This window comes from Salmo trutta, chromosome 34 (assembly GCF_901001165.1).
Source record: "Salmo trutta chromosome 34, fSalTru1.1, whole genome shotgun sequence".
Lineage (NCBI taxonomy): Eukaryota > Metazoa > Chordata > Actinopteri > Salmoniformes > Salmonidae > Salmo > Salmo trutta.
Window position 1 is genome coordinate 29,790,502 of NC_042990.1, and position 22,527 is coordinate 29,813,028.

The 22,527-nt window shown below is 48.5% G+C and overlaps 1 protein-coding gene across 1 annotated transcript in view; it reads right to left on the minus strand.

The window, feature by feature from the left end:
• Nucleotides 1–22,527, minus strand: part of LOC115173983 (potassium voltage-gated channel subfamily KQT member 4) — a 137,644-nt gene that overhangs the window by 38,391 nt on the left and 76,726 nt on the right. Inside the window, exon 2 of the mRNA XM_029732532.1 lies at nt 12,188–12,278. Within this exon, the coding sequence (XP_029588392.1) occupies nt 12,188–12,278 (91 nt within the window). The remainder of the gene's footprint in view (nt 1–12,187; nt 12,279–22,527) is intronic.

Here is a 22,527-nt window from a genome sequence, read left to right on the forward strand (position 1 = left end):
GATTATTACAGCCTCCTGTAGGGGACGACAGATAGAGAGAACATCACGATTATTACAGCCTCCTGTAGGGGGAGACTGAGAGAGAGAACACCCCGGTTATTACAGCCTCCTGTAGGGGACGACAGATAGAGAGAACATCACGATTATTACAGCCTCCTGTAGGGGGAGACTGAGAGAGAGAACATCACGATTATTACAGCCTCCTGTAGGGGGAGACTGAGAGAGAGAACATCACGATTATTACAGCCTCCTGTAGGGGGAGACTGAGAGAGAGAGGGTCTGACCATTAAATAACAGTAAGAGAGAAGGGGCTAGGCCATAAAGGAGAGAGCAACTAAGAGAGATATTGGAGGGTAAGAGGGAGAGAGATATAAAAGAGAAAGGGGATGAGCGAGAGAGCAAAAGTAAAAGGAGAAAGAGAGAGAGGCAGAGGGAGAGAGCAGAAGCAGAAAGCCATCCTCCATTACCTCCTTCTAAAGCTAAAAGAGGAGGAAGTGATTATAGGACGGCTGTTAGGATTAGTGGATCATGTCTGGGATTTCTTGCATAGTCAACAATAAGTCCTCTCGCCTGCTTACACCACAGTTTCTTACACTGCTGTTCCTCCGCGAGACAACACACACACACACACTCAGCGGCAGGCATGACGGCACGTAGAATCAGACACACACACACACACATCATCACAGTGAGATGGATGACAATTGGTGACCATGAGCGGTTTGTGTGTGTGTGTCTGTGTCTGACCCAAGTCATAGATGGTTCTCTCTGCTACCGCGCGGCAAGCGGTACCGATGCACCAAGTCTGGAACCAACAGGACCCTGAACAGCTTCTACCCCGATGCCATAAGACTGCTAAATAAGACTGCTAAATAAGACTGCTAAATAGCTATTCAAATTGCTACCCGCTGCCGCTACTGTCTATTATCTATCCTGCTGCCTAGTCACTTTAACCCTACCTATATGTACCTCATACCCCTGCACATTGACTCAGTACTTGTACTCCCTGTATACAGCCATGTTATTTTTACTCTTTATTGTTATTCGTTATTCATTGTTTATTTATTCCTTGTGTCACTATTTCAATTATTGTAACAATAGTTGTCGTTTTGTTGAAGGGAGGACCAAGGCGCAGCGGGAATGTGAATACTCATACTTTTAATAAACTCAAGTAAGGCATCCACAGGAAAAAACAATAAACACGACAGCAACAGTTTTGCAGGCTAACAAACGCAGTGCAAAAACATCTACCCACAACCCCAAAGAAAAACACACACTACTATATAGGACTCCCAATCTAAGGCAACTCAACACACCTGCCTTCAATTGGGAGTCCAATCACCAACACAACACTAAACACACACAAAAACCCTGCCACATCCTGACCAAAACTAACACAATTACGCCCTCTGCTGGTCAGGACGTGACAATTATTTAACTTTTTTATCTTTAACTCTGCTTAAGTAAGCATTTCACAGTTAGTCTACACCTGTTGTTTATGAAGCATGTGACAAATAAAATGTGATTTGATCTGACACACACACACAGAGAGAGAGCAGACTCAGTAGCCACAGGTACTGTGACAGGAGTAGTGTGTGTGTGTGTGTGTGTGTGTGTGCGTGCGTGCGTGCGTGCGTGCGTGTGTGGAGACAGTACATGTAGAGATGGAACTCTGCTGTCTGTCTCTATATTTCATCTCCTCTCAGGTAGGTCAACAGTACGCTGCTTCACTGGAGACTGGACTTACATCAGTCAACATTTAGTCTTAACACAAGGGGCCGGTTTCCCAGACATAGATTAAGCTTTGTTCTGGACTTAAAACATATTTCAGTGTAGATTCTCCGTTGTCCATGCTTTTTAGTTCAGGAGTCTTTGTCTGGGAAAAGAGCCCTAAATCACTGCAAAAAAAGAAATCATTTTACACACTCAATAGTAATCCAACTTCAACAAATAAACACAGACACCACTCACAATGTCTAGAAGTTGGCTCGTTAAAAGTGTTTAGTTGAAAAATATGTAGGCCATTGTAAGTTTGGAGAAGGACTTTCACCACAATATTGATCATATTTGTAGACAAGACAGTTTGTTGGTTTCAACATGTATTGCTTGGCAGTTAGCACAAAAAACTGTTTTATGTAGTATATTCAATCTGATTAAGTAATGTCTTAATAGTGATCAAATCAACGTTTATTTGTCAGGTGCACAGAATACAACAGCTGTAAACAGTACAGTGAAATGCTTACTGGTAATGTCACGTCCTGGCCAGTATAAGGGTTAATTAGTATTGTAGTTTGGTCAGGACGTGACAGAGGGTATTTGTTTTATGTGGTTCGGGGTGGTGTGTTTGTTTAAAGGGTGTTTGATGTAGTATTTCCGGGGTTGTGGTTTATAGTCTATGTTTATGTATTTCTATGTGTAGTCTGGTGAGAGTGTTTCTATGTTGTGTTGATTGGGGTTGGGACTCTCAGTTGAAGGCAGGTGTTGTCTATCTGCCTTTGATTGAGAGTCCCATATATTGGGGTGTGTTTGTGTTTGTGATTCGTGGGTGATTGTTCTGTGTTAAGCTTAGCTTGGCCAGACTGTTTGTAGTTGTTCGTTCGTTCGTTCGTTCGTTCGTTCGTTCGTTCGTTTCTTTGTTATTTTTGTACGTTCATTTTTTGTAGTCAATAAAACTCAAGATGAGCATACACGTACCTGCTGCGGTTTGGTCCTCTTTCACCAACGACAACCGTGACAGGTAAACTATTCCTCAACAATGCAGTACTCAATATTAAAGGCAAAGAAGTAGACAAGTATCAAATAGAAAATAAAGAAATAGATAAGTGACCAACTGTTCCGTCCATTTGATTGACTGTTCCAAGTCATGGCCAGAGAAGCTCTGTGAGGGGAGTAGGGGGACAGGTGTAGGAGTCACGGCCAGAGAAGCTCTGTGAGGGGAGTAGGGGGACAGGTGTAGGAGTCATGGCCAGAGAAGCTCTGTGAGGGGAGTAGGGGGACAGGTGTAGGAGTCACGGCCAGAGAAGCTCTGTGAGGGGAGTAGGGGGACAGGTGTAGGAGTCATGGCCAGAGAAGCTCTGTGAGGGGAGTAGGGGGACAGGTGTAGGAGTCATGGCCAGAGAAGCTCTGTGAGGGGAGTAGGGGGACAGGTGTAGGAGTCATGGCGAGAGAAGCTCTGGGAGGGGAGGAGGGGGACAGGTGTAGGAGTCATGGCCAGAGAAGCTCTGTGAGGGGAGTAGGGGGACAGGTGTAGGAGTCATGGCCAGAGAAGCTCTGTGAGGGGAGTAGGGGGACAGGTGTAGGAGTCATGGCCAGAGAAGCTCTGTGAGGGGAGTAGGGGGACAGGTGTAGGAGTCATGGCCAGAGAAGCTCTGTGAGGGGAGTAGGGGGACAGGTGTAGGAGTCATGGCCAGAGAAGCTCTGTGAGGGGAGTAGGGGGACAGGTGTAGGAGTCATGGCCAGACAGCTCTGTGAGGGGAGTAGGGGGACAGGTGTAGGAGTCATGGCCAGAGAAGCTCTGTGAGGGGAGTAGGGGGACAGGTGTAGGAGTCATGGCCAGAGAAGCTCTGTGAGGGGAGTAGGGGGACAGGTGTAGGAGTCATGGACAGAGAAGCTCTGTGAGGGGAGTAGGGGGACAGGTGTAGGAGTCATGGCCAGAGAAGCTCTGTGAGGGGAGTAGGGGGACAGGTGTAGGAGTCATGGCCAGAGAAGCTCTGTGAGGGGAGTAGGGGGACAGGTGTAGGAGTCATGGCCAGAGAAGCTCTGTGAGGGGAGTAGGGGGACAGGTGTAGGAGTCATGGCCAGAGAAGCTCTGTGAGGGGAGTAGGGGGACAGGTGTAGGAGTCATGGCCAGAGAAGCTCTGTGGGGAGTAGGGGGACAGGTGTAGGAGTCATGGCCAGAGAAGCTCTGTGAGGGGAGTAGGGGGACAGGTGTAGGAGTCATGGCCAGAGAAGCTCTGTGAGGGGAGTAGGGGGACAGGTGTAGGAGTCATGGCCAGACAGCTCTGTGAGGGGAGTAGGGGGACAGGTGTAGGAGTCATGGCCAGAGAAGCTCTGTGAGGGGAGTAGGGGGACAGGTGTAGGAGTCATGGCCAGAGAAGCTCTGTGAGGGGAGTAGGGGGACAGGTGTAGGAGTCATGGCCAGAGAAGCTCTGTGAGGGGAGTAGGGGGACAGGTGTAGGAGTCATGGCCAGAGAAGCTCTGTGAGGGGAGTAGGGGCACAGGTGTAGGAGTCATGGCCAGACAGCTCTGTGAGGGGAGTAGGGGGACAGGTGTAGGAGTCATGGCCAGAGAAGCTCTGTGAGGGGAGTAGGGGGACAGGTGTAGGAGTCATTGCCAGAGAAGCTCTGTGAGGGGAGTAGGGGGACAGGTGTAGGAGTCATGGCCAGACAGCTCTGTGAGGGGAGTAGGGGGACAGGTGTAGGAGTCACGGCCAGAGAAGCTCTGTGAGGGGAGTAGGGGGACAGGTGTAGGAGTCATGGCCAGAGAAGCTCTGTGAGGGGAGTAGGGGGACAGGTGTAGGAGTCACGGCCAGAGAAGCTCTGTGAGGGGAGTAGGGGGACAGGTGTAGGAGTCATGGCCAGAGAAGCTCTGTGAGGGGAGGAGGGGGACAGGTGTAGGAGTCATGGCCAGAGAAGCTCTGTAAGGGGAGTAGGGGGACAGGTGTAGGAGTCATGGCCAGAGAAGCTCTGTGAGGGGAGTAGGGGACAGGTGTAGGAGTCATGGCCAGAGAAGCTCTGTGAGGGGAGTAGGGGGACAGGTGTAGGAGTCATGGCCAGAGAAGCTCTGTGAGGGGAGTAGGGGGACAGGTGTAGGAGTCATGGCCAGACAGCTCTGTGAGGGGAGTAGGGGGACAGGTGTAGGAGTCAAGGCCAGAGAAGCTCTGTGAGGGGAGTAGGGGGACAGGTGTAGGAGTCACGGCCAGAGAAGCTCTGTGAGGGGAGTAGGGGGACAGGTGTAGGAGTCACGGCCAGAGAAGCTCTGTGAGGGGAGTAGGGGGACAGGTGTAGGAGTCACGGCCAGACAGCTCTGTGAGGGGAGTAGGGGGACAGGTGTAGCAGTCACGGCCAGAGAAGCTCTGTGAGGGGAGTAGGGGGACAGGTGTAGGAGTCATGGCCAGAGAAGCTCTGTGAGGGGAGTAGGGGGACAGGTGTAGGAGTCATGGCCAGAGAAGCTCTGTGGGGGGAGTAAGGGGACAGGTGTAGGAGTCATGGCCAGAGAAGCTCTGTGAGGGGAGTAGGGGGACAGGTGTAGGAGTCATGGCCAGAGAAGCTCTGTGAGGGGAATAGGGGGACAGGTGTAGGAGTCGTGGCCAGACAGCTCTGTGAGGGGAGTAAGGGGACAGGTGTAGGAGTCATGGCCAGACAGCTCTGTGAGGGGAGTAGGGGGACAGGTGAAGGAGTCATGGCCAGACAGCTCTGTGAGGGGAGTAGGGGGACAGGTGTAGGAGTCATGGCCAGAGAAGCTCTGTGAGGGGAGTAGGGGGACAGGTGTAGGAGTCACGGCCAGACAGCTCTGTGAGGGGAGTAGGGGGACAGGTGTAGGAGTCACGGCCAGAGAAGCTCTGTGAGGGGAGTAGGGGGACAGGTGTAGGAGTCACGGCCAGAGAAGCTCTGTGAGGGGAGTAGGGGGACAGGTGTAGGAGTCATGGCCAGAGAAGCTCTGTGAGGGGAGTAGGGGGACAGGTGTAGGAGTCATGGCCAGAGAAGCTCTGTGAGGGGAGTAGGGGGACAGGTGTAGGAGTCATGGCCAGAGAAGCTCTGTGAGGGGATTAGGGGGACAGGTATAGGATCTCCGATGTAGATACTCCCACAACAACCAGTACATCTGTCAGATCGATTACCGCGTGTCCTGCCGGGACCTGATCCAGACCAGAAGGCACAACATCTGGGTGAGAGAGGGTATGACAACACCCAGTGGTGGAAAAAGTACTCAATTTTCATACTTGAGTAAAAGTAAAGATACCTTAATAGAAAATGACTCAAGCAAAAGTGAAAGTCACCCAGTAAAATACTACTTGAGTAAAAGTCTAAAAGTATTTGGTTTTAAATATACTTAAGTAAATGGAATTGCTTAAATGTACTTAAGTATCAAAAGTAAAAGTAAAAGTAAATCATTTAAACTTGTATTTGTTTTTTATTTCCAGATAGCCAGGGGCACACTCCAACACTCAGACATAATTTACAAACAAAGCATTTGTGTTTAGTGAGTCAGATCAGAGGCAGTAGCTATGACCAGGGATTTTCTCTCGATAAGTGTGTGAATTGGACCATTTTCCTGCCAAAATGTATCGAGTACATTTGGGTATCAGGGAAAATGTTTGGAGATTCAACAGCAGGTTACACCAGGTAGGCACCTGTGGATCTGGGTGGCTTTGGTTCAGGATATTGTTGAGCTTGTGTTTTCAAAAACAGGTGAGTTTTTTTCTTCTTCTCGTAACAGCGAAATTTGCTGATTTCTGGTGTGTGTGTGTGTGTGTGTTACACACCAGGTGGACAAGTTTCCCTTCTCTCTTTCCTCAGTCCCAGCTGACTCTCTTGGTTCTAACAGAGGTGGCGTGTGTCTCAGCACTGCTGTTCGTGTGTCACACTCTCTCTGCAGCGGGTCTTCAAGCACAAGAACACCCCCAACGTAGATCCTGACAGCATAGGCACTGCTGTATTGTCTGGACTCTACGCCCACATAGATCCACAGCCCATAGACACTGCAACCAACGCTCCAGTTAGCTTGACCATAGATGAGTACATAGAGATGGACGTCACTGGCCAAGCCGGCCACTATCAGAGCCTGGTATCAACCACCAATTAGATCACTGTATCTGGCAGAGTCAAAAGTTGTCCACCAATTAGATCACTGTATAGAGAAGAGTCAGAAGTTGTCCACCAATACAAATATTAATGAAAGTTAAACTAATCTAAACCAAACTAATAAAGCTTCTTGAAATCTACTGCGTGCTATTCTATTCTATTGTCTTCTATTCTACACCCATCATCTGTCTGTAATGCAGTAACTTCAATGAGCTGACAGGGACCGCTGTTTGTTTTAGAGTGATGGAGTGACATGAGTGTGTCACGTCCTGACCAGTAATAGGGATTATTTGTTATTGTAGTTTGGTCAGGACGTGGCAGAGGGTATTTGTTTTATGTGGTTCGGGGGTTATGTGTATGTAGAGGGGTGTTGTATTTATGTGTTCCGGGGTTTTTGGTGTATGTTCTTGTTTTGGTATTCTAGGTTTTTCTAGTTTGTGTATTTCTTTGTTGGTCTGTGTGGCTCTCGATCAGGAACAGCTGTACATCGTTGTTCCTGATTGAGAGTCATATTTAGGGAGCTTGTTTTCACCTGGTTGATTGTGGGTAGTTGTATTTTGCACTGCTGTTATTATTAGCCTGTGAAACTGTCGGTCTTTGTTTATTGTTTTCATGTTCACTTTAATTAAATAAATTAAAGTATGAGTATTCGCTGCGCCTTGGTCCCCTTCTCTCTTCAATGACGACCGTTACAGAACTACCCACCAACCACGGACCAAGCAGCGGAGAAAGGAGCAGCAGGAGAAGAATTATATGGACTATCTGGAACCCTGAACATGGGAGGAAATTCTGGACGGGGCTGGACCTTGGCATCAGGCTGGGGAATACCGTCGCCCACTGGCGGAAATAGAGGCAGCCAAGGCGGAACGGAGCCGGTATGAGGCATTGTACGCGCCGATGGGGAAGCACGAGAGGCACCCCCAAGAATTTGTTGGGGAGGGGCACACGGGTAGTTTGGCTGGGCCAAGGGTGAGCCCTAAGCCAGCTCCCGTGCTTATTATGGGAAGCATTTGGAGCGAAGAGCGCCGCAGTATGCTGTAGAGCGCACGATATCGCCCATACGCACGCACAGTCCGGTGCGAGCGATCCCAGCCCCTCGCAAGTGCCGTGCTAGAGTAGGCATCCAGCCTGGAAGGAGGATGCCTGCGCAGCGCATCTGGCCACCAGTGCGCCTCCTAGGCCCAGGCTACCCTACACCTGCTCTACGCACGGCAACCATCAGGCCTCTGCACAGCCCAGTTCACCCTGTACCAGCACTCTGCTCGTGCAGGGCTGCTATTACCATCCAGCCAGGACGGGTTGTGCAGGAGGTGCGCTCCAGACCTCCATTGCCTTCCCATGGCCCGGTGTTTCCAGTTCCTGCTTCTCGTGCTGGCCCTGAGGTGCGAATCCCTAGTCTGGCACGTCCAGTACCAACACCACGCACCAGACCTCCAGTGCGTCAGCCCAGTCCTATTCAGCCTGTTCCCGCTCCTCGCACTAGGCTTAAAGTGCGTGTCTCCAGTCTGGTACCTCCACTACCAGCCCCACGCACTAGGCTTCCAGTGCGTCAGCTCAGTCTCGAGCTTCTGGCGACAGTACCCCGTCCAGAGTATCCGGCAACAGTACCCCGTCCAGAGTATCCGGCAACAGTACCCCGTCCAGAGTATCCGGCAACAGTACCCCGTCCAGAGTATCCGGCAACAGTACCCCGTCCAGAGTATCCGGCAACAGTGTATAGTCCGGAACCGAGTGAGACGGCCTACAGTCCGGAACCGAGTGAGTCTGCCTGCAGTCCGGAGCCGAGTGAGTCTGCCTGCAGTCCGGAACCGAGTGAGTCTGCCTGCAGTCCGGAGCCGAGTGAGTCTGCCTGCAGTCCGGAACCGAGTGAGTCTGCCTGCAGTCCGGAGCCGGGTGAGTCTGCCTGCAGTCCGGAGCCGAGTGAGTCTGCCTGCAGTCCGGAGCCGGGTGAGTCTGCCCGCAGTCCGGCGCCGGGTGAGTCTGCCCGCAGTCCGGCGCCGGGTGAGTCTGCCCGCAGTCCGGAGCCGGGTGAGTCTGCCCGCAGTCCGGAGCCGGGTGAGTCTGCCCGCAGTCCGGAGCCGGGTGAGTCTGCCCGCAGTCCGGAGCCGGGTGAGTCTGCCCGCAGTCCGGAGCCGGGTGAGTCTGCCCGCAGTCCGGAGCCGGGTGAGTCTGCCCGCAGTCCGGAGCCGGGTGAGTCTGCCCGCAGTCCGGAGCCGGGTGAGTCTGCCCGCAGTCCGGAGCCGGGTGAGTCTGCCGCAGTCCGGAGCCGAGTGAGTCTGCCCGCAGTCCGGAGCCGGGTGAGTCTGCCCGCAGTCCGGCGCCGGGTGAGTCTGCCCGCAGTCCGGAGCCGGGTGAGTCTGCCCGCAGTCCGGAGCCGGGTGAGTCTGCCCGCAGTCCGGAGCCGGGTGAGTCTGCCCGCAGTCCGGAGCCGGGTGAGTCTGCCCGCAGTCCGGAACCGAGTGAGTCTGCCTGCAGTCTGGAGCGTCCAGAGTCGGCTTACAGTCCGGAGCTCCCAGAGACGCTCTAGAGCCCTGAGCATTCGGCAGGGGTGGACAGGTTGGGTGGGGGTAGTAGACCTGAGCCTGAGCCACCTCCAGTATAGGTGGGTTGGGGAGGGGGGCGTGTAGCACAGGAGCCGTCGTTGACGACAGCCACCCTCCCTTCCCTCCCTTTAGTTAAGGTTTTATTTTATTTTTGTTGTTGTTGAGGTGCATACGGGGTCTGCACCTTTGGGGGGGGGGGGGGGGTAATGTCACGTCTTGACCAGTAATAGGGATTATTTGTTATTGTAGTTTGGTCAGGACGTGGCAGAGGGTATTTGTTTTATGTGGTTCGGGGGTTATGTGTATGTAGAGGGGTGTTGTATTTATGTGTTCCGGGGTTTTTGGTGTATGTTCTTGTTTTGGTATTCTAGGTTTTTCTAGTTTGTGTATTTCTTTGTTGGTCTGTGTGGCTCTCGATCAGGAACAGCTGTACATCGTTGTTCCTGATTGAGAGTCATATTTAGGGAGCTTGTTTTCACCTGGTTGATTGTGGGTAGTTGTATTTTGCACTGCTGTTATTATTAGCCTGTGAAACTGTCGTTCTTTGTTTATTGTTTTCGTGTTCACTTTAATGAAATAAATTCAAGTATGAGTATTCACGTACCCGTTGCGCCTTGGTCCCCTTCTCTCTTCAATGACGACCATTACAGAGTGAGAGAGATACAGAGAGAGATAGAGAGAGATGGGAGGAACTAGTTAGAGGCAGAGAGAGAGAGGGGGGTAGAAAGAAAGAGAGACAGGGAAGTACTCATAGTATAAATGCTGAAGAAGGTTGACTAGAGAGAGATAAAGAGGAAGCTGAACAGTCATGGGAAAACAAGAAGAAAAGAGAACACTAACTGGTGACAGGGAGAGAGAGAAAGAGGCAGGGAGAGAGAGAGCGAAAGAGGGAGGAAGAGAGCAAAAGCGAGATAGTTGGGTGGTGTAGATCAGTGAGTTCAGTGAGTTCACTGTAGGTACCCTAGTGTGTGTGTGTGTGTGTGTGTGTGTGTGTGTGTGTGTGTGTGTGTGTGTGTGTGTGTGTGTGTGTGTGTGTGTGTGTGTGTGTGTGTGTGTGTGTGTGTGTGTGTGTGAGAATGGGGTCAATTCGAATTGAAGGCAGTCAGTTAAAGTAAACTGAAATATGAATTCCAAATTGACAGCATCTATTTTCAATGACTTCTCAATAAACTGAATAGTAAAAGCTATTGGTGTGTGTGTGCCTAAGGTTTGAGATTTCAAATAGTATTTGAACCTAGGTCTGAAAAATTGTGTTTATTTTGGAGCAATACTTGCACAATTCCAGGGTATTCAAATAAAGGGAGAGGAAGATTCAGTGGGATAACCAGTGTTTACACTGTAACAGTATATCATCAACCTACTGTAGCTATGATTAAGTATAGTCTGGCCCAGGAGTGTGAAGGTGAACGGAAAGGCTGGAGCAACGAACCGCCCTTGCTGTCTCTGCCTTGCCGGTTCCCCTCTTTCCACTGGGATTCTCTGCCTCTAACCCTATTACAGGGGCTGAGTCACTGACTTACTGGTGTTCTTCCATGCCGTCCATGGGAGGGGTGCGTCACTTGAGTGGGTTGAGTCACTGACGTGGTCTTCCTGTCTGGGTTGGCGCCCCCCCCCTTGGGTTGTGCCATGGCGGAGATCTTTGTGGGCTATACTCGGCCTTGTCTTCGGACGGTAAGTTGGTGGTTGTAGACATCCCTCTAGTGGTGTGGGGGCTGTGCTTTGGCAAAGTGGGTGGGGTTATATCCTGCCTGTTTGGCCCTGTCCGGGGGTATCATCGGATGGGGCCACAGTGTCTTCTGATCCCTCCTGTCTCAGCCTCCAGTATTTATGCTGCAGTAGTTTATGTGTCGGGGGGCTAGGGTCAGTCTGTTACATCTGGAGTATTCTCTTGTCTTATCCGGTGTCCTGTGTGAATTTAAATATGCTCTCTCTAATTCTCTCTTTCTCTCTTTCTTTCTTTCTCTCGGAGGACCTGAGCCCTAGGACCATGCCTCAGGACTACCTGGCATGGTGACTCCTTGCTGTCCCCAGTCCACCTGGCCATGCTGCTGCTCCAGTTTCAACTGTTCTGCCTGCGGCTACAGAACCCTGACCTGTTCACCGGACGTGCTTGTTGCACCCTCGACAACTACTATGATTATTATTATTTGACCATGCTGGTCATTTATGAACATTTTAACATCTTGACCATGTTCTGTTATAATATCCACCCGGCACAGCCAGAAGAGGACTGGCCACCCCTCATAGCCTGGTTCCTCTCTAGGTTTCTTCCTAGGTTTTTGGCCTTTCTAGGCAGTTTTTCCTAGGGAGTTTTTCCTAGCCACCGTGCTTCTTTCACATGCATTGCTTGCTGTTTGGGGTTTTAGGCTGGGTTTCTGTACAGCACTTTGAGATTTCAGCTGATGTACGAAGGGCTATATAAATACATTTGATTTGATTTTGATTTAGCTAGCTTCCAGTCTGCCTTCACCAACCTGTCATTGTCTTGCCAAACAAGGCCATGATATAATGATGTTGAAAGCAAAACCAGACAGGTACTCAGGCTAACATATTACTAATTTAGACTTGTGTTGAGATGGGTTGGCAGGGCCAGTTGGCACTGTACGTTGACTACAAAAAGATTTACAAAAGAGAGTTATTGTATGGATAATCTGGGTCTGTGTGTATCAAGCCTCTCAGAGTAGAAGTGCTGATCTGCCCATCTAATCTTATTCCATGTGTATCTAAAAGCTAAACTGATCCTAAATCAGCCCTCCTACTGTGAGACGCTTGGTACATCCGACCCCTGGAGCTGGGTCTATTGTGGAGGGGATGAAGCCAGGGCTGAGGGCTATTTCTTACCAGGATGAAGAGGCCTTCGTTGGCTATCTTTTGATTGCCTGGGATGGTGGAGAACACAGACAGCACCAGACAGCTGAACACCAGCAGGAAACTGTAACACACACACACACAGAGAGACAGAGACACATGTCAATATACAGTCTACACATGGCCAAAAGCTTGCACAGACACAAAACAAGTTATTTTTCATTGTAGTTCATTCTACTTCATTGTCTTATAGTTTATTAACGCGAGTGTGTTGAACAATGTGACCATTGTCCATTGTGTCCAGAGTAGAGATGTATTTCATAATTACAGCTATGGTGTTGTACACAGAACAGCATGTCCGGCATGCCAGTTTGGAAAACTGAGTGGACACAGATTAAAATGCTTCGGAACGCAGCGGGTTCTTTGAGAGTTGGAGCGTTGCCAGGTGCTGTTGCTCTGACTCCATTCCAGGTGTCCCCAGTGGAAGGTTCTCTGACCCTCTCTTTCCCTTTCACTCTAATGCTCACACACACACACACACACCGCCACACACACACACACACACACACACACACACACACACACACACACACACACACACACACACCGCCACACACACACCGCCACACACACACCGCCACACACACACACACACACCGCCACACACACACCGCCACACACACACCGCCACACACACACACACACATCACCTCCACACTCGGGTCCATGTGAATATTCTGGGAGTACAGTAGGATTAGCCAGGTGGCAGCTGCTGTTGCTTCTGGGGTAGAGGCCAGGTCTCACAGTATGAGAACACTTCTCACAACCCCAAACAGTCTCAAGCGCTCCAGCTCATAATCACACACACACACACTCTCCACTGACATCACTGTGAGGGCTAACGAAGGCCATGACCTCTAAAACCCCATATTACAACAACCGCAATCTAACCACAAAGATAAACTGTTGCATGAATAGAGCAATAACACTGAGTGGATACGGATGGGTCATCACTGAAGGAATGACAATAACACTGAGTGGATATGGATGGGTCATCACTGAAGGAATGACAATCACACTGAGTGGATATGGATGGGTCATCACTGAAGGAATGACAATAACACTGAGTGGATATGGATGGGTCATCACTGAAGGAATGACAATAACACTGAGTGGATATGGATGGGTCATCACTGAAGGAATGACAATCACACTGAGTGGATAAGGATGGGTCATCACTGAAGGAATGACAATCACACTGAGTGGATACGGATGGGTCATCACTGAAGGAATGACAATCACACTGAGTGGATACGGATGGGTCATCACTGAAGGAATGACAATCACACTGAGTGGATACGGATGGGTCATCACTGAAGGAATGACAATAACACTGAGTGGATATGGATGGGTCATCACTGAAGGAATGACAATCACACTGAGTGGATACGGATGGGTCATCACTGAAGGAATGACAATCACACTGAGTGGATATGGATGGCTCATCACTGAAGGAATGACAATAACACTGAGTGGATATGGATGGGTAATCACTGAAGGAATGACAATCACACTGAGTGGATATGGATGGGTCATCACTGAAGGAATGACAATCACACTGAGTGGATATGGATATACTGAGTAATGACTGTTATAATGACTTTATAATGTTGTTGAGCTCTGGTGAGTAAGAGTTCTACTGTATTTATAACACATGGCAGATGAACTAGAAACTTGACGAAACAACAAAAACAAAATGTTTAAAAAAAGAATGAAAGAAAGAATGAAAGAAAGAAAGAACAATAAGGAGAACAGGGACAATACTGTAATGTTGTGAAGCCTGGCTGAATTAGGAATTAGACAGGATCTCTATGATGTGAGTCTACTACAGTCCATCCATCCAGTCATTCCACTCACTTTACAGTAAACAGAGGAGGAAGGACACAAGGAGAGATAGAGATAGGGGAGAACCATTTCCTGCCAGACTCACACGGTGACAAACATGCACAAACACACACAGACACATCCATTAAAACAATAGAGGATTGTCTACCTCCACCCCTGGGTTATATTATTTTAATAGAGGATTGTCTACCTCCACCCCTGGGTTGTATTATTTTAATAGAGGATTGTCTACCTCCACCCCTGGGTTATATTATTTTAATAGAGGATTGTCTACCTCCACCCCTGGGTTATATTATTTTAATAGAGGATTGTCTACCTCCACCCCTGGGTTATATTATTTTAATAGAAGATTGTCTACCTCCACCCCTGGGTTATATTATTTTAATAGAGGATGGTCTACCTCACCTCCACCCCTGGGTTATATTATTTTAATAGAGGATTGTCTACCTCCACCCCTGGGTTATATTATTTTAATAGAGGATTGTCTACCTCCACCCCTGGGTTATATTATTTTAATAGAGGATTGTCTACCTCCACCCCTGGGTTATATTATTTTAATAGAGGATTGTCTACCTCCACCCCTGGGTTATATTATTTTAATAGAAGATTGTCTACCTCCACCCCTGGGTTATATTATTTTAATAGAGGATGGTCTACCTCACCTCCACCCCTGGGTTATATTATTTTAATAGAGGATTGTCTACCTCCACCCCTGGGTTATATTATTTTAATAGAGGATTGTCTACCTCCACCCCTGGGTTATATTATTTTAATAGAGGATTGTCTACCTCCACCCCTGGGTTATATTATTTTAATAGAGGATTGTCTACCTCCACCCCTGGGTTATATTATTTTAATAGAGGATTGTCTACCTCCACCTCTGGGTTATATTGTTTAATAGAGGATTGTCTACCTCCACCTCTGGGTTATATTATTTTAATAGAGGATTGTCTACCTCCACCCCTGGGTTATATTATTTAATAGAGGATTGTCTACCTCCACCCCTGGGTTGTATTATTTTAATAGAGGATTGTCTACCTCCACCCCTGGGTTATATTATTTTAATAGAGGATTGTCTACCTCCACCCCTGGGTTGTATTATTTTAATAGAGGATTGTCTACCTCCACCCCTGGGTTATATTATTTTAATAGAGGATTGTCTACCTCCACCCCTGGGTTATATTATTTAATAGAGGATTGTCTACCTCCACCTCTGGGTTATATTGTTTAATAGAGGATTGTCTACCTCCACCCCTGGGTTATATTGTTTAATAGAGGATTGTCTACCTCCACCTCTGGGTTATATTGTTTTAATAGAGGATTGTCTACCTCCACCTCTGGGTTATATTGTTTTAATAGAGGATTGTCTACCTCCACCTCTGGGTTATATTATTTTAATAGAGGATTGTCTACCTCACCTCCACCTCTGGGTTGTATTATTTTAATAGAGGATTGTCTACCTCACCTCCACCTCTGGGTTATATTGTTTTAATAGAGGATTGTCTACCTCGACCTCTGGGTTGTATTATTTTAATAGAGGATTGTCTACCTCCACCCCTGGGTTATATTGTTTAATAGAGGATTGTCTACCTCCACCTCTGGGTTATATTATTTTAATAGATGATTGTCTACCTCCACCCCTGGGTTATATTGTTTAATAGAGGATTGTCTACCTCCACCGCTGGGTTATATTGTTTAATAGAGGATTGTCTACCTCCACCCCTGGGTTATATTGTTTAATAGAGGATTGTCTACCTCCACCCCTGGGTTATATTATTTTAATAGAGGATTGTCTACCTCCACCTCTGGGTTATATTATTTTAATAGAGGATTGTCTACCTCCACCTCTGGGTTATATTATTTTAATAGATGATTGTCTACCTCCACCCCTGGGTTATATTGTTTAATAGAGGATTGTCTACCTCCACCCCTGGGTTATATTATTTTAATAGAGGATTGTCTGCCTCCACCCCTGGGTTATATTATTTTAATAGAGGATTGTCTACCTCCACCCCTGGGTTATATTGTTTAATAGAGGATTGTCTACCTCCACCCCTGGGTTATATTGTTTAATAGAGGATTGTCTACCTCACCTCCACCCCTGGGTTGTATTATTTTAATAGAGGATTGTCTACCTCCACCCCTGGGTTGTATTATTTTAATAGAGGATTGTCTACCTCCACCCCTGGGTTATATTATTTTAATAGAGGATTGTCTACCTCCACCCCTGGGTTATATTATTTTAATAGAGGATTGTCTACCTCCACCCCTGGGTTGTATTATTTTAATAGAGGATTGTCTACCTCCACCCCTGGGTTATATTATTTTAATAGAGGATTGTCTACCTCACCTCCACCCCTGGGTTATATTATTTTAATAGAGGATTGTCTACCTCCACCTCTGGGTTGTATTATTTTAATAGAGGATTGTCTACCTCCACCTCTGGGTTATATTATTTTAATAGAGGATTGTCTACCTCCACCCCTGGGTTATATTATTTTAATAGAGGATTGTCTAGCTCCACCTCTGGGTTATATTGTTTAATAGAGGATTGTCTACCTCCACCTCTGGGTTATATTATTTTAATAGAAGATTGTCTACCTCCACCCCTGGGTTATATTATTTTAATAGAGGATTGTCTACCTCACCTCCACCTCTGGGTTATATTATTTTAATAGAGGATGGTCTACCTCACCTCCACCTCTGGGTTATATTATTTTAATAGAGGATGGTCTACCTCCACCTCTGGGTTATATTGTTTAATAGAGGATTGTCTACCTCCACCTCTGGGTTATATTATTTTAATAGAGGATTGTCTACCTCCACCCCTGGGTTGTATTATTTTAATAGAGGATTGTCTACCTCCACCCCTGGGTTATATTATTTTAATAGAGGATTGTCTAGCTCCACCTCTGGGTTATATTATTTAATAGAGGATTGTCTACCTCACCTCCACCCCTGGGTTATATTGTTTAATAGAGGATTGTCTACCTCCACCTCTGGGTTGTATTATTTTAATAGAGGATTGTCTACCTCCACCCCTGGGTTATATTGTTTAACAGAGGATTGTCTACCTCACCTCCACCCCTGGGTTATATTATTTTAATAGAGGATTGTCTACCTCCACCCCTGGGTTGTATTATTTTAATAGAGGATTGTCTACCTCCACCTCTGGGTTGTATTATTTTAATAGAGGATGGTCTACCTCACCTCCACCTCTGGGTTATATTATTTAATAGAGGATGGTCTACCTCCACCTCTGGGTTATATTGTTTAATAGAGGATTGTCTACCTCCACCTCTGGGTTATATTGTTTTAATAGAGGATTATCTACCTCCACCCCTGGGTTGTATTATTTTAATAGAAGATGGTCTACCTCCACCCCTGGGTTGTATTATTTTAATAGAGGATTGTCTACCTCCACCCCTGGGTTGTATTATTTTAATAGAGGATTGTCTACCTCACCTCCACCCCTGGGTTATATTATTTTAATAGAGGATTGTCTACCTCCACCTCTGGGTTATATTGTTTTAATAGAGGATTGTCTACCTCACCTCCACCCCTGGGTTATATTATTTTAATAGAGGATTGTCGTGAAGAAGAAGGAGGGAGGTCTGCGCCCGTGCATTGACTATAGAGGTCTAAATGCTATCACAGTGGGTTTCAGTTACCCGCTACCTCTCATTGCTACGGCAGTGGAGTCATTTCACGGGGCGCGCTTCTTCACGAAATTGGATCTCAGGAGTGCGTATAACTTGGTGCGTATCCGAGATGGAGACGAGTGGAAAACCGCATTTAGTACCACATCGGGCCATTATGAGTACCTCGTCATGCCGTATGGGTTAAAGAATGCTCCCGCTGTCTTCCAATCCTTTGTGGACGAGGTCCTTAGGGACATGCTCGGGCAGGGTGTGGTGGTGTACATCGATGACATCCTGATCTGCTCCGCCACACGCGCCGAGCATGTGTCCCTGGTGCGTAGAGTGCTTGGGCGGCTGCTGGAGCATAACCTATACGTCAAGGCTGAGAAATGTGAGTTCTTCAAAAGAGCCGTCTCATTTCTAGGATATCGCATTTCCAGCCACTGTGAAGGAGGTGCAGCGGTTCTTGGGGTTCGCTAATTATTATCGGAGGTTTATCCGGGGTTTTGGCCAGGTAGCAGCTCCCATTACCTCACTGATGAAGGGGGGCCCGGTGCGGCTACGATGGTCAGCAGAGGCGGACAGAGCCTTCCATCGTCTGAAGGTTCTGTTCACCAATGCGCCTGTCCTGGCGCATCCGGACCCCTCTTTGCCATTTATAGTGGAGGTGGACGCGTCCGAGGCTGGGGTAGGAGCTGTGCTTTCGCAGCGTTCGGGCGTTCCACCGAAGCTCCGCCCATGCGCGTTCTTTTCTAAGAAGCTGAGCCCGGCGGAGCGCAATTATGATGTGGGGGACCGGGAGCTGTTAGCCGTGGTCAGGGCTTTGACGGTGTGGAGACATTGGCTTGAGGGGGCACGTCACCCTTTTCTCATCTGGACCGACCACCGTAACCTGGAGTATATTCGGGCAGCGAGGAGGCTTAATCCCCGTCAGGCAAGGTGGGCCATGTTTTTTACGAGGTTTAACTTCACTCTCTCGTACATTCCAGGTTCCCGGAACCGGAAGGCTGACGCACTGTCGCGTCTCTACGACACCGAGGAGCGGACCATCGATCCTACTCCCATACTTCCCGCCTCCTGTCTGGTGGCACCGGTGGTATGGGAGGTGGATGCGGACATCGAGCGGGCGGGTCGGTCAGAACCTACTCCACCGCAGTGTCCCGTGGGCCTGAAATACGTTCCGCTTGGTGTTCGCGATCGCCTGATCCGATGGTCCCATACTCTACCCTCCTCGGGTCATCCTGGGGTGGAACGGACAGTGCGGGGCCTGAAGGGGAGGTACTGGTGGCCCACCTTGGCTGAGGATGTCCGGCGTTATGTCTCGTCCTGTTCAGTATGCGCTCAGTGTAAGGCTCCTAGGCACCTACCTCGAGGGAAATTACAGCCCCTCCCTGTTCCACAGCGGCCCTGGACTCACCTCTCGGTGGATTTCCTTACGGATCTTCCGCCGTCTCAGGGGAACACGGCGATCCTGGTCGTTGTGGACAGGTTCTCTAAGTCCTGCCGTCTGCTCCCTTTGCCCGGTCTTCCTACGGCCCTGCAGACCGCAGAGGCCCTGTTCACTCACGTCTTCCAGCACTATGGGGTGCCCGAGGACATCGTATCTGATCGGGGTCCCCAGTTTACATCCAGGGTATGGAAATCGTTTATGGAGAGGCTGGGGGTCTCGGTCAGCCTGACCTCGGGGTTCCACCCCGAGAGTAATGGGCAGGTAGAGCGCATCAACCAGGATGTGGGCAGGTTCCTGCGGTCGTATTGCCAGGACCGGCCAGGGGAGTGGGCGCAGTTCGTGCCATGGGCTGAGATGGCCCAGAACTCTCAGCGCCACTCCTCCACTAATCTGTCACCCTTCCAGGTGGTGCTGGGTTATCAGCCGGTCCTGGTGCCATGGCAACAGAGCCAGACAGAGGCTCCTGCGGTGGAGGCATGGGTGAAGCGCTCTCAGGAGACCTGGAACACGGTCCAGGAATGTTTAAGGAGGGCGAGCGAACGGCACAAGGAGAGCGCTGACCGCCACCGCAGTGACGCCCCCGTGTTTAACCCGGGGGATAGAGTCTGGCTCTCGACCCGGAACCTGCCTCTCCGCCTGCCCTGCCGGAAGCTGGGTCCGCGGTTTGGAGGGCCGTTCAAAGTCCTGAGGAGGATAAACGAGGTGTGTTACAGGTTACAACTTCCTTCGTATTACCGTATTAACCCCTCGTTTCATGTGTCTCTCCTCAGGCCGGTGGTAGCTGGTCCGCTGCAGGACAGTGAGGTGCTGGAGGCCCCCCCGCCCCCCCTGGACATCGGGGGGAGCCCGGCGTACACAGTCCGAGCCATCCTGGACTCCCGACGTCGGGTAGGGGGCCTGCAGTACCTCGTGGACTGGGAGGGGTACGGTCCGGAGGAGAGGTGCTGGGTTCCGGCGGCGGACGTTCTGGACCCCTCTATGCTGCTGGACTTCCACCGTCGCCGACCGGATCGGCCGGCGCCTCGCCCTCCGGGCCGTCCCCGAGGCCGGCGTCGGCGCGCGGCTCGTCAGGGGAGGGGTACTGTCACAGGTTCCAACGAGAGTGGCGCCCCTCCTCGGTCGGGCGGCGCTCGGCGGTCGTCGTCGCCGGCCTATTAGCTGCCACCGATCATTGTTTCTGTGTCGTTTAGTTTTGTCTGTCTGTTCCGCACCTGTTTTGTGTATGTCATTAGTGGGGACTTATTTAATGTGTGTTTTCAGTTGGGATTTTGTGCGGGATTGTTTATTGTCTACATTGTGTTACCGACAGTTTTGTCGAGTGAGTTACCGGCTGCGCTCCTTGCGCCTTGTAATTATATTTTGTGTTTTATGGGCGCAGTTCAAAATACGTGAACTTTGTATAGCGCCCTGTGCTTTTCGGCGTTTGTGTGTGTCAGTTGTATTAAAAGACACTCACCTCCAGCACCTCTGTCTCCTGCATTTGATTCCGCCTATCCGCCAGTCCAAATCAGTCGTGACAGTTATATTATTTTAATAGAGGATTGTCTACCTCCACCCCTGGGTTGTATTATTTTAATAGAGGATTGTCTACCTCCACCTCTGGGTTGTATTATTTTAATAGAGGATGGTCTACCTCACCTCCACCTCTGGGTTATATTATTTAATAGAGGATGGTCTACCTCCACCTCTGGGTTATATTGTTTAATAGAGGATTGTCTACCTCCACCTCTGGGTTATATTGTTTTAATAGAGGATTATCTACCTCCACCCCTGGGTTGTATTATTTTAATAGAAGATGGTCTACCTCCACCCCTGGGTTGTATTATTTTAATAGAGGATTGTCTACCTCACCTCCACCCCTGGGTTATATTATTTTAATAGAGGATTGTCTACCTCCACCTCTGGGTTATATTGTTTTCATAGAGGATTGTCTACCTCACCTCCACCCCTGGGTTATATTATTTTAATAGAGGATTGTCTACCTCCACCCCTGGGTTGTATTATTTTAATAGAGGATTGTCTACCTCCACCCCTGGGTTGTATTATTTTAATAGAGGATTGTCTACCTCCACCCCTGGGTTGTATTATTTTAATAGAGGATTGTCTACCTCCACCCCTGGGTTATATTGTTTAATAGAGGATGGTCTACCTCCACCTCTGGGTTGTATTATTTTAATAGAGGGTTGTCTACCTCACCTCCACCTCTGGGTTATATTATTTTAATAGAGGATGGTCTACCTCACCTCCACCTCTGGGTTATATTATTTTAATAGATGATTGTCTACCTCCACCTCTGGGTTATATTGTTTAATAGAGGATTGTCTACCTCCACCTCTGGGTTATATTATTTTAATAGAGGATTGTCTACCTCCACCCCTGGGTTGTATTATTTTAATAGAGGATTGTCTACCTCCACCCCTGGGTTATATTATTTTAATAGAGGATTGTCTAGCTCCACCTCTGGGTTATATTATTTAATAGAGGATTGTCTACCTCACCTCCACCCCTGGGTTATATTGTTTAATAGAGGATTGTCTACCTCCACCTCTGGGTTGTATTATTTTAATAGAGGATTGTCTACCTCCACCCCTGGGTTATATTGTTTAACAGAGGATTGTCTACCTCACCTCCACCCCTGGGTTATATTATTTTAATAGAGTATTGTCTACCTCCACCCCTGGGTTGTATTATTTTAATAGAGGATGGTCTACCTCACCTCCACCTCTGGGTTATATTATTTAATAGAGGATGGTCTACCTCCACCTCTGGGTTATATTGTTTAATAGAGGATTGTCTACCTCCACCTCTGGGTTATATTGTTTTAATAGAGGATTGTCTACCTCCACCCCTGGGTTGTATTATTTTAATAGAAGATGGTCTACCTCCACCCCTGGGTTGTATTATTTTAATAGAGGATTGTCTACCTCCACCCCTGGGTTGTATTATTTTAATAGAGGATTGTCTACCTCACCTCCACCCCTGGGTTATATTATTTTAATAGAGGATTGTCTACCTCCACCCCTGGGTTGTATTATTTTAATAGAGGATTGTCTACCTCACCTCCACCCCTGGGTTATATTATTTTAATAGAGGATTGTCTACCTCCACCTCTGGGTTATATTGTTTTAATAGAGGATTGTCTACCTCACCTCCACCCCTGGGTTATATTATTTTAATAGAGGATTGTCTACCTCCACCCCTGGGTTGTATTATTTTAATAGAGGATTGTCTACCTCACCTCCACCTCTGGGTTGTATTATTTTAATAGAGGATTGTCTACCTCCACCTCTGGGTTATATTATTTTAATAGAGGATTGTCTACCTCCACCCCTGGGTTGTATTATTTTAATAGAGGATTGTCTACCTCCACCCCTGGG